General features: G+C 46.6%; 1 protein-coding gene across 1 annotated transcript in view; it reads right to left on the bottom strand.

Moving 5' to 3' along the window:
- Positions 1-15,358, bottom strand: part of Pdzd2 (PDZ domain containing 2) — a 347,654-nt gene that overhangs the window by 16,995 nt on the left and 315,301 nt on the right. Inside the window, 5 exon segments of the mRNA XM_048368575.1 lie at positions 1-1,037; positions 5,752-5,896; positions 9,562-10,319; positions 11,723-11,900; positions 13,624-13,658. Of these exon segments, the coding sequence (XP_048224532.1) occupies positions 1-1,037; positions 5,752-5,896; positions 9,562-10,319; positions 11,723-11,900; positions 13,624-13,658 (2,153 nt within the window).

Here is a 15,358-nt window from a genome sequence, read left to right as displayed (position 1 = left end):
AGGTGTGTTGGGACAACCACTGGAGGAGCACATTTCAAAGTGCTCCTCCTCGGACTCTGTAGTATCGTCCTTGTGAGAAGAGCCGGGCGAACGGGGAGGGGAGCAGCTCTTTCTGGCGGAGGTTTGAGGGGCTTCAGCAAGAGACTCGGGCTCGGAAGAGGAGTCGTCGGCATTGCCGTACATGGAGGAGACGGACGGCTCTGTGCTGCCGTCCACACCCAACGGGGCGGCGCTGGCTTCCTGAAAACCGCTCAGGTTCCTGGAGTAGTTGCTCAGAGAGGTTTTATTCACAGCAAAATGTCTGTCTGGATGAATGGAATCCAAGATGGAAGGCTGGGAGGTCCACTGTGCGGGCGGGGGGTCACTGGGGGCAGCCCCGGCCTGATGGGAACTGCCACCCCCACCTCCTGCGGCCGGCTCAGCCTGGGGGCTTGCCTCCAGCCCCGGCCAGTGTCCTTCCTGAGAACACTCTGCCTCCTGGATGAATCCGTCCATGTCCGTCACCGGGCTTCCTCCGCACCCGGGTGGGCAGCAGTGAGCGGAGAGGCCGCCACACTCGTCTTTGGCCGTGTCTGGGGATGGTGACGGGGAAGGCCTGTCCTGTGAGGTCCTCGCAGGCATGGCGCCCACGTCTTCCAGCACCGCGATCTCCTGGGAGCTTCTAGGAGCACGAACGCCTGGCTTGTCCCGGGCCTTGCCATGGCTCTCTGGAGTTCCCTGCCTCCTCTCTTGGAATGGGAGGGGGTCCTGAGACACGATGGCCCTGGCTGGACTGGCTCCCTCGGTGCCCCAGCCCGGGTCCCCAGCCTCCCCGGTGGTGTGGGGCGAGCTGGCTCGAGGTCTAGCCCAAGTCTTGCCAAAGTCAGGAGAATCGGGTGCTTTCTTCTCCTGGGGCTCCCCGGCGCTGGGTGGCGCCGGCTGGCTGGGCCTCCTGGGCGGGAGGACTAGCGCTGGCCCTGTGGAGGGCTGGCTGGCATCAGCATGGGCGGTGGCTTTCTTCCCTGGGGAAGGGAGGCGCTCTGGCTGGCCGTCCTGTCCTGAACACAGAGTAGCAAAAGGCAAGGGGAGACGGTGAGGAGCAGAAGCTCTCGTTTCCAAAATGGGTAATCTTGCTGGGTGCCAGTGGCTCCCCCTGTAATCCTACCGACCCAGAAGGCTGAGATCAAAGGTCACGGTTGTATGCCTGTCTGCGAGACTCTCACCTTCAATGAGACACCAAAGAAGCAGGCAGAGGAGTGGTGGCTCAAGTGGTAGAGCATTAGCCTTGAGCACCGAGGCTCAGGGACAGTGCCTAGACTCAAGAGTTCAAGCCTCTGGACACACACACACACACACACACACACACACACACACACACACACACACACACACGGTTTGTTTCCCCCCCCCCCAGAAAGACATCCCACAGCCTTCATGTAAATCTTTTGGCTTTTCTGTCCTTGTCTCTCAAATAAAGAGCACTCATTTCTAACACTGCTTTAACTAGCTAAAGTAATACAGACTTGCTGGCTTGGTGGAGGTTGAATCCTGTTTAGTTTTCAGTACAGTTTTTAAAAGAAACCATTCACTTAGGTTTCTTTACATGGTCTGCTCTCTGATGGCAGAACCTGCAGGAAGAGGAGACTGCTTCGGCTTTCTGGCTTTGCTGTGATGAGGGAGAGGTCTCTCAGATCTCTCACGCAGCAGCCGGCGACTCCCATGTGGGTTTTATCCTCAGGCTATACAATGTTGAGCAGTTCACTAAAGTGTAAAACAGTCTCAGCTTCAAGCTTAACAGATTTACTCCTCTTTTTAGGTAAGGTTTCACTCCGTATCCCAAGCTCTTAATCCTCCCGTCTCAGCGTCCCGAGTGCTGGGATTACAGGCATGCACAACCATATCCAGGGAGGGCTTTCCTTGCCAGCTCAGGAGATGAGACTAAGCAGGGACGAGAGTTCCGCAGGGGGATCTGGTCTGCACGGAGCGCTCGCTGTGTTTCAGCGAGGCTGGAGGAGTGAGAGATGGGAGGCGGGATCTTCCACTGAGCCCGAGAGAGGCGGTGCGGGCAGAGTGGGGACCCTGGGCGACAGTTTGTGTCACAGAGAAGAGAAAACAGCGAGGAGGAGCACAAGAATGAAAGCAGAGGCGCTGAGGAGCAGGAAAGCTCAGAAGTGGTAGGGATGGGACGGTGGGAAATGAAGTGACCCATGGGAGGGTTTTGACTGCCCCTCTGTCCTCCACCCCGGCACACAGCAAGCACCTCTCAAGCGGCTTTGCACAAAAGCTAATGCAAGCTCAGCCATGTTCTTAGGGTCTAAAATCAGAGCGCCAAGCGCAGCCATACTTGCATGCTCTTGTTTAGACACGAGTTCTACCCCAAACGTTATGTCCATCCCTCTGTCTCATACAACAGCATCGTAATGGCGTATGCCCTTTCCTTCTGGAGTTCTCTGTCCACGTTTAAGACCTGTTAGGACTTAGCGCCATCCCAAGAGGCTTTCCACTGAGGCAGGGTCAGGATGATGCGGACAGTTTCTCACGCATTTAATTCTCTTCCCAACATTGGGAGCAGAGCTTGTGAAACCTCTGGGTGGGGAGGGGAGGGGAGGGGAGGTGATTGATGTCACAGGTCACCCCAGGAAGCTGCTTCCACATCCCAGGCCCTAAGCAAACCTGAACTTGTGGCTCGTGCGTGTGTCAAGAGTGCAGGGCAAAAAATAGGGCCGAGCCTGCTTAGCACCTGCTCAACCCAGGTCAATGGTTTCCTTAGCTCTACAGTTCCCGAGTCCCCTGTCCTGTGTCTGCTTGTCCCAGTAAAGAGGGAAAGAGAGAAAGTTGGCCCCTGCCGGCTCTGGTATGGATGCGGCCTGTGGCCGTGGGCTCCCCTGCCCTCCCCGCTGGGTGGCAGGCTGTGCATTGCTCCACTATGAGCTTCCGAGTGAAGCGTTCTGAAAGGTGATGCCAAGGCGGCCTCATGTAACGTCACCTCCTTCAAATAAACCCTCTGATGATGCATACTTTGCAGTGAGTCAGACTCCTAACAAAAATGATCTGCTTGGATGCGATCAGCAAGTGCATCTGAAACCAAACCCTGCTTTTCAATTCCCTTTTCTGTCTCATAACATATGTATTCTATACATTATAAAATATATTAGAAATTATATCATTAACAGGTTATATTATTATGTATAATAGAACAACAATAATAACATTGTTATTATTATTAGTGGTAGTAGTGCTGAAACCAAGGCTTGAACTCAAAAGCTTCACATTCTTTTGTTGTGTTTTGTTTTTTTGCCAGTCCTGGAGCTTGAACTCAGGGCCTGAGCACTGTCCCTGGCTTCTTTTTGCTCAAGGCTAGCACTCTACCACTTGAGCCACAGCGCCACTTCCGTCTTTTTCTGTATATGTGGTGCTGAGGAATCGAACCCAGGGCTTCCTGTATACGAGGCGAGCACGCTACCACTAGGCCATATTCCCAGCTCCTGTATTTTGTTTTTGATACAGGGTCTCATTATCTTTGGCCTGGGCTAGGCTTACTTGTTATCTTCCCGCCTCTGTCCCCCAAGTAGCTGGGATTACAGGTGTATACCATTTTGCTTGATTTAAAAAATCTCAAGATGCGTGTGGCCAAATTGATATGGACAGGATTCCTGCTGTCATGATTTCTCTTTATCTCTCATTAAGATTCAGGTAAAGTTTTCCAATATTAGCCTTTTCCTTTTCCTTCTGGAGGCTTAAAAAATTATTATCTGTAAGTATTTGAACAAAGGGGTTGGTTGCCATTCAATGAGCCACTTTATGAATATGTCTTGATCAGTGCTGCCTCTTCCAACATTCTCATCTATCTCTCCTGAGGTACCCCTTCCCTCACCTTTTTTAATGTTGTAGGATATACATTGAATTCTTGACTGCATTCTCTCTCTCCTTTTCTCCCTTGACTCAACCCCACACCTTTCAAGTACCCATTTCCTAGTGTTTATTTTGTTGAACTTTGTCTTTCTAAGAAATTATACTATTTGAGTTATTCCATTGAATCTACCATATTTCAGTTAATACATTTATATGCACTTCTATACCACCCAACATATTTATTTATGTTTACAAATTAATTCTAGCTTCCATATAGGAAAGAGAACATGCAATCTTTGTCTCTTTGGACATGACTTACTTTACATAATTTTTCCAGGTCTTTTTTTCTTGCAAATGGTACAGTATCATTCTTTGTAACAGATGAGTAAATCTTTCTCTCTCTCTCTTTCTCCCTCTCTCTCTCTCTCTCTCTCTCTGTGTGTGTGTGTGTGTGTGTGTGTGTGTGTGTGTGTGTGTGTAGAAACTAAAACATTTTCTTGATTCATTTCTCCACGATGGGCATCTGGGCTGATTCCACACTATGGCTGTAGTGAATAGTGCTATAATTAATATGGTTGTGACTTTACCGTATAGCCCTTCCAAAAAATGGTACTGGGCAAACTGGATAGCCACATGCAGAAAACTGAAACTAGATCCTACTACATCATCTTGCATCAGCATCAATTCAAAATGGATCAAAGAACTCCGTGTAAGACCTGAAACCATGAGAATGTTATAGAAAGGAATAGAATAAACATTAGGACTGCTTGGCCCAGACAGGAACTTCGTAAACATCCAGAAGCACAGCACGTCAAAGAAAGATGCTAAGTGGGACTGCATCAAACCAGAAAGTTTCTGCATGGCAAAGGACATAGCCAACAAGCCAAAGAGACAGCCTATAGAATGGGAGAAGATTTTTGCTAGCTATACATCAGATAATGGCCTAATATCTAGAATATACAGAGAGCTTATAAAACCCTCAAAGAACCAATAGCCCAATTAATAAATGGGCTAATGAGCTACAGACTTCTCAGAAGAAGAAACAAAAATAGACAACAGACACATGAAGAAATGCTCAACATTTCTGGCCATAAAGGGTGAGAGAAAACAAATGATAACAGATGCTGGCAAGGAGGTGGGCAAAAGGGCACCCCAATACACTACTGGTAGGAATGTAAACTTGTTCAATCACTCTGGAAAACAGTGTTGAGGTTTCTTAAAAAAAAAAAACTAAACATAATAATTCAGCAGTTCTACTCCTGGGCATTTATCCTCCTGGAGGTTTTTGTTGTGCTTGCTTTCGTTTTTTGTTTTTTGCCAGTCCTGGGGCTTGGACTCAGGGCCTAAGCACTGTCCTTGGCTTCTTTTTGCTCAAGGCTAGCAACTCTACCTCTTGAGCCACAATGCCCCTTCCAGCCTTTTCTGTTTATGTGGTGCTGAGGAATCGAACCCAGGGCTTCATTCATGGTAGGCTAGCACTCTACTGCTAAGCCACATTCCCAGCCCTTGTTGCTATTTCTTAATGTAATTGATTTCATATTAGCTCAGAGTTGAGATTTGGGAGTGAGAAACCTTATTTTTTCCTTTTTCTCCTGGTATTGGGACTTAAACACAGGGCCTTATGCTCTCACTCAGCTTATATGCTCATAGCTGGTGCTCTACCATTTAAGCAACAATTCCAACCAAGCTTTTTTGCTGGATTAATTGGAGAGAGTCTCATAGGCTGGCTTCAGTCCTTCCAGTCTCAGCTTCCTGCAGCTGGGATAACAGGTATGAGCTTCTGGTGCCTAGCTTGGAAAGTCCTATTTCTTCTGTCTCATCTGTGTTACCAAATGAGTAGATAGTATTCAAGACTATCTAATACTTCAACTATGGTATCTGCTTCTGTATCTTTAAACTTAACAACAACAAAAATCTTACTAGATGCATGGTGTTGCTCCTGCTCTGTTGCAGTTCCTGGCAGGTTCTCCGAGAGGTGTCCAGGCTCCTGGTGGGATGGAGAACTGGCTGGTCCACAGCTGGTGGAGACACGCCCATCCCCAAGAGTCAGCTTTCCCAGAGTTCCCTGGCACAAGGAGAAGGAGCAGGGACTGTGAATAGCCTTCAGGCTGTCTATATCTCAAGACAACAATGCATATACAGGAGAGCTGAGCTGAGAAAAGCAGAATGCTCCCTAGGCGAAGAGCTGGCAGACGCAGACTCTGAAAACCACTGTCTTTTCAGTCTTCCCAAGCCTCCCTCTCTCAACTTTAAAATGTGGATGGTAAGATCTACACAGTCTCATGCATGTTATTTTATTTTAATTTAATTTTTTTGGTGTCCCTGGGGCTTGAAATCAAGGCTTCATACTCTGACTTGGCTTTTGGCTAAACGCTGGTACTCTCGTGAGCACTTTCAGTTGTTTGTGGTTAATTGGAGATAAGATCTCATGAAGTTTTCAGCCCCTGATGGCTCTGAATCTCCATCCTCAGATCTTGGCCTTCTGAGTACTAGGATTACAGGATGAGCTACCAGCACTTGGCTCATGAATATAATTTTAAATAAATGATGACTGAGAATAGGTATAAAACAGCATATGAAAGGCTATAGAGATGAAAGGTACTATTGTTACAGTATTTCATACAGATCTCAAAGTCTATAGAATCAGTTTCTGACTTTGGTAATGAAGGAGAGGGCAAGTTGAGATAAATGAAACTGACATGTAATGTGTCAAGATTTTCCTTGGGCCTTATGTCAGTGGCTTGGCTTTATCTTCCTTTGTTCTCCCTAATGCTTACTTCAGAGGAATTTTAAACTTCCTAAGAAGTTAAATCAGCCAGGCACTGGTGGCTCATGCCTATAATCCTAGCTACTCCCAGGAGGCTGAGATCTGATGATGGTGGTTCGAAGCCAGCTTGGGCAAGAAGAAAGTTCATGAGATTCTGATCTCCAATTAACTACCAAGAGAGCTGGAAGTGGAGCTGTGGCTCAAGTGTTAGAGCACTAGCCCCGAACAATAACAACGACAACAACAACAAAAACGAAGAGACAGTGCCTAGGCCCTGACTTCAAGCCTCATGATTGATTTAAACAAAAAGCAAAATCAGCTTTACTTGAAATATACCATTGAGTTACTGAGCCATCCATCCAGTGGCCTACAGGTGGCAGCAGAGGACAGATGTGAACGCTACAGGAAGTTGCATGGTAGTCAATTACCTGCTCAGGGAAACCTGAACAGCCTTATTTCATTCATTTTCTGTTTACTGGTGAGACATAAGTGGAAGCATTTGAGAACAGTAGAGAGATGGTGATGGCCCGGCACTGTGCATGTACCAAGTACTGCTGAATTGTATACCTCTGAATGGGTAAGTTTATATGAATTGCATTTCAATAAAAACTTTAAATATCATCTTAAAATACTAAATAAGGGTCAGACCGAGCACCAGTGGCTCACACTTGTAATCCTAGCTATTCAGGAGGTTGAGATCTGAGGATCAGGGATCAAAGCCAGCCTGACCAAGAAAGTCCATGAAGACTCTTATCCCCCCAAACCACCAGGCACTGTGGCTCAAGTGGTAGAGCACTATCCTTGAGCTGAAGAGCTCAGGGACAGCACCCAGGCCCCACAACTGACGAAAAAGAAAAAAAAAAAAAGATTTGTGGCTGGGCTCTAGTGGCTCATGCCTGCAATCCTATCTACTTAAAGATATGTTTGAAGCTAGCCTAGGCAGGAAATGCTACTTTTAGGGATTCTTATCTCCAATCACCCAAAATCTGGAAGTGGAGGTATGGCTCCGCTGATAAAATGACAACATTTTTTTTTTTTTTTTTTTGCCAGTCCTGGGGCTTGGACTCAGGGCCTGAGCACTGTCCCTGGCTTCTTTCTGCTTAAGGCTAGCACTCTGCCACTTGAGCCACAGCACCACTTCTGGCTTTTTCCATATATGTGGTGCTGAGGAATCGAACCTAGGGCTTCATGTGTACGAGGCAAGCACTCTACCAGTAGGCCATGTTCCCAGCCCAGAATGACAGCTTTGAGTTGAAAAAGCTAAGGGCTAACACCTAGGCTCTGTGTTCAAGCCCCAGTACAAGTACACAAATAAACAAAAAAGAAAACCAAAGGCTTGAGTCTAAGAGTTAGATGAATATTATTTTGGGGATCCACTTACATGTACATTTATATAACTGATTTCAACACATCTTCATAAATATGGGCTTATATGGCATCTCAGAATTACTTGGAAATTAATGTTGAAGAGGGTGTAAATAACATTAATTTCGTTTCCCTCTCCTTGTTCAAAAAGAGTGACCTTGAAACTTAAAAAAAAATGAATTAGGTAATTTCCGCAAGTTTACAGCCAAGTCATAGTGTAATCTTGCTTACATATAATGTAGTGCTCTATAAATTTGAATGAATCGCCCTTATTTTGTTTGTCTTGTTTTTTATTTATTTATTTATTTTTTTGGCCAGTCCTGGGCCTTGGACTCAGGGCCTAAGCACTGTCCCTGGCTTCTTCCCGCTCAAGGCTAGCACTCTGCCACTTGAGCCACAGCGCCGCTTCTGGCCGTTTTCTGTATATGTGGTGCTGGGGAATCGAACCTAGGGCCTCGTGTATCTGAGGCAGGCACTCTTGCCACTAGGCTATATCCCCAGCCCCTTGTTTTTTATTTTTTATTTTTGGCCAGTTCTGGGGCTTGGACTCAGGGCCTGAGCACTGTCCCTGGCTTCTTTTTGCTCAAGGCTAGTACTCTACCTCTTGAGCCACAGCTCCACTTCTGGCTTTTTTCTATATATGTGGTGCTGAGGAATCGAACCCAGGGCTTCATTTATACAAGGCAAGCACTCTACCTCTAGGCCATATTCCCGGCCCAGGGCCTGGATTCTGTACCTGAGCTTTTTTTGCTCAAGGTTAGTGCTCTACCACTTGAACCACAGCTCCACTAATGGCTTTTTGATGGTTAATTGGAGATAGGAACTTCATAGACTTCTCTGCTCAGGCTACTTCACACTGCAATCCTTAGATCTCAGCCTCCTAAGTAGCCAAGATTACAGGTGTCAGTGCTCTGCTTGTGCATGCTACTTCTAAGGGTCCCAGCAGCTATCATGACACATCATCACCATAGAAATTTTAAGAAGGATCATTTATAACCTTAAAGGTGGAGAGAATTACGATTCGTTACTCTGACTCCATGCGCTGATGGAGACAGCCCCATCTCTAGCTCTCAGCACAGAGATCTGAGGCTCAGAAAAGCTCAGTAACTTGCCCAAGTCATCACTCTACTCGTGCCAAGTAGTGAGAGGCCTGAGGCTATCCCCTCCCAAATACCACACCACCACAGGCCCTGTGCACAGGTCAGAGAGCTATTATATCTTTTGTTGGTTGTGGGGCTTGAACTCAGGGCCTGGGCGCTGTCCCTGAGCCTCTTTATGATCAAAGCTAGTGCTCTACCACTTGAGCCATGGCACCACTTCAAGTTTTTGAATGGTTAATCAGAGATTGGAGTCTCATGGGGTCTTTTTTGACCAGGCAAACTTCAAACTGCAATCCCAGCTTCCTGAATAACTAGGATTAAAGGTGTGAGCCACTAGCATGAGTTCCATTTTAATAATAAAAACTAACAACCTGCCATTAAATGCTGTGTGAAGGTAATTCTCCAATCCCCATCCTTTCATGCAGATTACCCTGTTTGTTAAGATAGACCATAGCCATTTACCCAGTATTCCCTGCGGTTTGAAAGCCAGTTGGTTACCTTCTCCACCATTCCACCTAGCTGAAGACTGTTGACGTTCTGGACTTTCAAGTCCTGACCACATGGTCCCCTGGCCCTGCCGGTGTCTGAGCCACTGGGCCTGGGCTCGGCCTCAGGCCTCTTGCAGTGTGGACTGACCCTGGCCACAGGTTTGTGCTTGGACACCAGGTTTTCATTCTTGGACTGGGGGGAAGTGGGGTTCTCTGGGCTTGCTGGATAGACTTTGTATTCCAGTTTGGGTGAACTCCTTGATCCTGACAGTTCCTTTTTTCCAGTGCCTCTATTCTTGGAGGCCCCTGCGGAGCCCAGCAAGCTGGTGGCCCCGGGAGAAGCTTCGGTCCTTCCCTCTGAGCCACGCTCCTCCAGGTCCAGCGTGCTGCCAAGAAGTGGCACCGAGCAGGCCTTGCTGACCTGTGCCTTGTGGGGCTCTTCTCGTTTGCTGACATCCATGACTTTGGAAGGGATCACCAAGACATGGCCCGTGTCATCCTCTCCCAGGGGCCTGCTGGAACCTGGGAGGGGTCCTGGGAGTGAAATGCAGTCTCCCTCTCCATCCAACTCGTCCTCATCACTGGCATCGTTGGCATCATAGCAGCGTACCCGTCTCTGACGGAGGAGAGGGTTCCTCAGGCCCTGTGGGCTGCCAGGGAGGCTGGCTTGCCTGGCAACCGTCACCTGCTTGTGGAAGAGTCCAGAGGCTCGCTGGCTTCCAAGAGCAACAAGGCTGTTAGCTCTGGCTTTTCCTGGCTCCTTGGGAGCTGAAGGGAGAGAGGAAAGTCACATTAAATGAGTTTCCCCATTTGGCCTGGTCCTATCATCTAACTCTATCACGACACACTAGTGTTTCCATGGTCACAAACACTAGACACACAACCTTCAGCCACTGGATGACATACTGAAGTGATAGCTTCTTGAAGTCTATATAGTTGACAGCCAGCCTATCACAGAAGGGATTATTTCATTTAATCTGTATTATGTGGAGACAGAAACATATTTCTTCCATTTCCACATCTCCTACATTGCTGGTATCCAACCTGAATACTGCTACTGGGGAATTCCTCTCAAGATGGGTGGGATCAAGACAATGTCCCACATACCTGGGCCTTCTTCTCATTGGCAGCAATGACTAACACACCCTCAGCTCCTGGGGTATAGGTCGGCCAAGTCTGAGTTGCCTACTTCCCAACTGTGAAGTACGCATGCTCACACTTGGAAACATATGTCCCAGAGAACAGAGCATATCTAGTAGTTCCAAATGAGGCAGCAGACACAGTCTGTCTCTTCTAAAACCAGGGCATTTTCTTGCTCAGATAGTGGAAATTAAAAGGAGCCTAACCCAGCAGATGTTGAAGAAGTCACTATAGTTCACATTGCATTCTCATCTCATCTTAAAAAGACAGTCAAGAGCTGGGCATGGGTGGCTCACACCTGTAATCTTTGCTACTCAGGAGGCTGAGATCTGAGAATCATGGTTCAAAGCCAGCCCAGGAAGGAAAGGCTCTTATCTCCAATTAACCACCAGTGGTGGCTAGCACTCTACTACCTGAGCCACAGTTCTACTCTCAGCTTTTCAGGTAGTTAACTGGAGAAAAGGGTCTCATGGACTTTCTTGCCTGGACCGCCTTTGAACTTAGCTCTCACTTCCTAAGTAGCTAGGATTACAGGTGCGAAAGTGACTCTTTCACTTATTGTCTTCTAAGAATCAAGCTTTGATCTAGTGAGGGAAGGGGCCTGGAATTTGGCTGGGATTCCATAATGTATGAGGGACTCAAGTTGCCCATCCCATTTTTTTTTTCAGGACTAGAATTGAATCCAGGGCCTCACACATGTTAGAAATGCACTCTGACACTGAACTCCACCCCAGCCTGATTGGATGCCATAAAATTCAAGATTGCATACTGCAAATGGCATCTAGAGCAGACTAGGGTTAGCTACCTTCCCACCTGAGAACAGAATGTTCGTCCTGTGCGCTCACTGCCTGCTCCAGGGGCGTGTCAGCAAAAGCAGCTGCATCTACCGATAGTAAACTCTGCGTTTTAGACAGGGTGCACTGATGATTTGGACCTAACCCAGTGGGTGGTCTCATCACTTTACCACACCAGGCAAAGTGGCCTGTACTGCCATGCCCGCAGTGCGGTGGTGAGAACCAGTCATTGCTTACTGCAGGGCGGAGCCCATGACCCTCGGTGGCCACCAAGCAGCCTAGTTTCCTCTGCTGGGCTGCAGCCACTTCCGGAGTGGTCCTCGTCCTCCGAACCAGCAACCAGGAAATCCGTCAAGTGACCCTGGGCATCATGGGTGAAGTACTGGGAGAGCTCCGATTCAGAGATGAGGGAGTCCTGTTGGGAAAGTAGTGAGAAGTCTCCATTTTCTAGGAAAGATGCTTGAAAGGCAGATTGAAACAGTGATCATTTCCTACCTTTACAAGAATGCTTTGCTCTAATCTGTGGTCATTCAAAATAGTGTTGACAAATGCCTAGCTCTAATAATTAATGAATACAAAGATCAAATAAGATCAATAATAAGATCAATAATTAACAAACACAAAGGTGACTTGCTGCCAGATACTGTTTTTAAGAGATTGTTTTTAGGAAAGGTGACTACATTTTTGGCAATGATCAGAAAAGCCACAGGATCCTAGGAACCTAGGACAGGAAAAGAGGAAAATTCCAGGCCAAATGGGCTAGCTAAAAGTTGGGAGATAAAAAGTGGGAGTTTAGCCCAGTGCTGGTGGCTCACACCTGTAATCCTAGTTACTCAAGAGGCTGAGATCTGAGGATCAAGATCCAAAGCCAGCCCATGCAGGAAAGGCCATGAGACTTTTATCTCCAATTAACCACAAGAAAACCTAAAGTGGCATTGTGGCTCAAAGTGGTAGAACACTAGCTTTGAGCAGAAGGAACTCAAGGACAGTGCCCAGGCCCTGAGTTCAAGCCCTATGACTAACACAAAGAAGTTTGAGGAATCGAACCCAGGGCTTCATGTATGGGAGGCAAGCACTTTTACCACTAGGCCATATCCCCAGCCCTGACACAAAGAAGTCTGAATTCTGTGTTCTGATCCAGTGGGATTTAGGAATGTTTCAGCTTCCTTAAAGTTGCAGGGCCTCAAAACAGTAAAGCTGGCTTGATTATAGAACAAGTTTAAAAAGTTATTTTTCAAACTGCACCATAGTTCTATTATTTTGTGTTCTTTTCTGGACAAATATTTACATTTCTTATTATTTCCTTTTATTGTGTGCAGGTGATGCTGGAGGTTTGAACTCAGGGCCTTTGCTAGGCAGGTGCTGTAGCAACTGAGTCATAATTCTAGCCTGGATGAATATATATTTTATTTTGCCAGTCCTGGGGCTTGAACTCAGGGCCTAAGCACTGTCTCTGGCTTCTTTTTGCTCAAGGCTAGCACTCTACCACTTGAGCCACAGCACCACTTCCGGCTTTTTCTATCTATGTGGTTCTAAGGAATCGAACCCAGGGCTTCATGTATACGAGGCGAGCACTTTTACCACTAGGCCATATTCCCAACCCCTGGATGAATATTTTAAGAGAAAAATACATTTGGGTATTTGTTGTCAAATTAGCATGGTTACAGAAACTAGAGGTGTGGCTCAAGTAGTGAAGCACCGGCCTTGAAAGAAAAAGTTAAGTAAGAGCACAAAGCCCAAGTTCAAGCCTCAGTACTGGCCTCATAAAACAAAACAAAAAACTCTGAAAATTAGCAATAGGTGGTCTGGCACCAGTGTTTCACGCCTGTAAACCCTAGCTACTCACCTGAGGATTGTGGTTCAAAGCTGGCCAGGGCAGAAAAGACTCTTATCTTAACTAACCTCTCAAAAACAGGAAGTGGTGTTGTGGCTTAAGTGGTAGAGTGCTTCGCTTAGTGCACAAAGAGGATCAAGGACACTACCCAGGCCCCACACTGACCAAAAAAAAAAAAAGCAAGAGTTGCAATTGCCATCAGTTGTGGCAGAAACATGGGTAGGAGACTAAGCCTTCCCTCATGGGCTTCAGGAATCGGCTTGCGATACAGCTTAGGCAGAAGACACTTACTGTTTGGACTTACCTTTTTGGCAAGAGAGGGACTCTTCAAGGGAGTACCTATAGGGGGGAGGAAATGTTCCACACTGTCAATATAATTAAGCTGTCATCATAAGCAAGCTCACAGATTTTGCCAGTGAAGGAGGAACCCAGGGCATGAAACCAAACGTCCCTTTGCCTGTTTGGTGGGGACAGACTGTGTGCACGCACAGAGCATGCCTGCAGTCCTCTTCCCCCCCCCCTCCCCGCCCCGCCCCGGGGCAGTAACCTGACTGGAACCCATCCCACCTCCCAGGGGGCTTTTTATGCCCCAAGCCTCGGTTTGAACACGAGCCCAAATGGAAATAAATTCTCCTTCTGAATTTCTGAAGAATTTTATCATCCTGCACATCAGTTTCTGTATGCAGAGGATACTTTAATGGTGGAGAGGCTTAGAGAGGTCTCATCTCCCTTCCTCCTCAACTTTAAACAATCTGTAGAGCAGAGGTGTTGACCGACTGGACCCCAAGTGCTTTCCAATAAAATGTCCAGGGGTATTTGCTGATTGGCTTAAAAAATGAACGACAAAATGAACAACAGCCAAGAAATTCATGAAAGAACTGTGGAGAAGGCTAGATTTTAGGTTTGAATGAAGGATGGAAAGCCCAGCATTTAGTCTTTAAATTATATGTTATAAGTAAAGGAACTTTAGAGCATGAGGATCCTGGCTTGAAATCTTTGCTAAGTGATCTAGTGGAAATGTGGAGATGAAGAGTGCAGCTTTCAGGAAGGTCAAGTTGTATAAAGAGCCCATTATGGCTGAGTCCAATGAAATATATTCGTTATGGATGCAAATAATCAGAGTATTTCATGGTTGCCAAAAAAAAAAATCTGATTCCTTTTCCTCTGACAACCAGTAACTCATATCTCAGTTTCTGTTCCTATGGGACATCAATCTAAAGGGCAGAAAAAAAAAACAACCACCCAAAAAACTAGAGCTCAGAAGGAAACATTTGTTTTAAAAGTCGATACCAGGTTTAAATTCATTAGAAACTTCTAGGATCTCAACCCTTTTCCTTTGTTTTGTTTTGCCAGTTATGGAACTTGAACTCAGGGCCTGAGCACTGTCCCTGGCTTTTTGCTCAAGGCTAGCACTCTACCACTTGAGCCACAGCGCCACTTCTGGCTTTTTCCATATATGTGGTGCTGAGGAATCAAATCCAGGGCTTCATGTATACGAGGCAAGCACTCTACCACTAGGCCATATTCCCAGCCCCCTCAATCCTTTTCCTTTAAAGAGGGAAAATCATAATTTTTGCTGCCTCTTTGACACTTTTTGCATTGAAATATTCTAATTCTACTGAGAAAGTTCAGGCTTTTGGAAGACAATAGTCTGTATCTGCAGAACTATTCACATTTTCAGATTGTATCACTTTTTTTTTTTGCCAGTCCTGGGGCTTGACCTCAGGGCTGAGCACTGTCCTTGAGCTCTTTTTTGCTCAAGGCTAGCACTCTATCACTTGAGCCACAGCGCCACTTCCAGCATTTTCTGTGTTTGTGGTACTGAGGATCTGAACTCAGGGCTTCATGCATGCTAGGCAAGCACTGTACCAGTAGGCCAAACTCCTGGCCCCTTGTGTCACTTTGACCTATGGTATTTCAGATAAATTGTGCATAAATGCATGAAATGTTGTTAACTCACTCTTGTAAATTATGTGAAAGGGGGATAAGAAGCATGCATGATTAGACCTGTGATAAATTACAGTAGATAGCCGTGGAAA

This window comes from Perognathus longimembris, chromosome 19 (genome assembly GCF_023159225.1).
Source record: "Perognathus longimembris pacificus isolate PPM17 chromosome 19, ASM2315922v1, whole genome shotgun sequence".
NCBI classification, from domain to species: domain Eukaryota; kingdom Metazoa; phylum Chordata; class Mammalia; order Rodentia; family Heteromyidae; genus Perognathus; species Perognathus longimembris.
The sequence above is the reverse complement of the archived record's forward strand: the minus strand, read 5'-3'. Positions and strand labels throughout refer to the sequence as shown.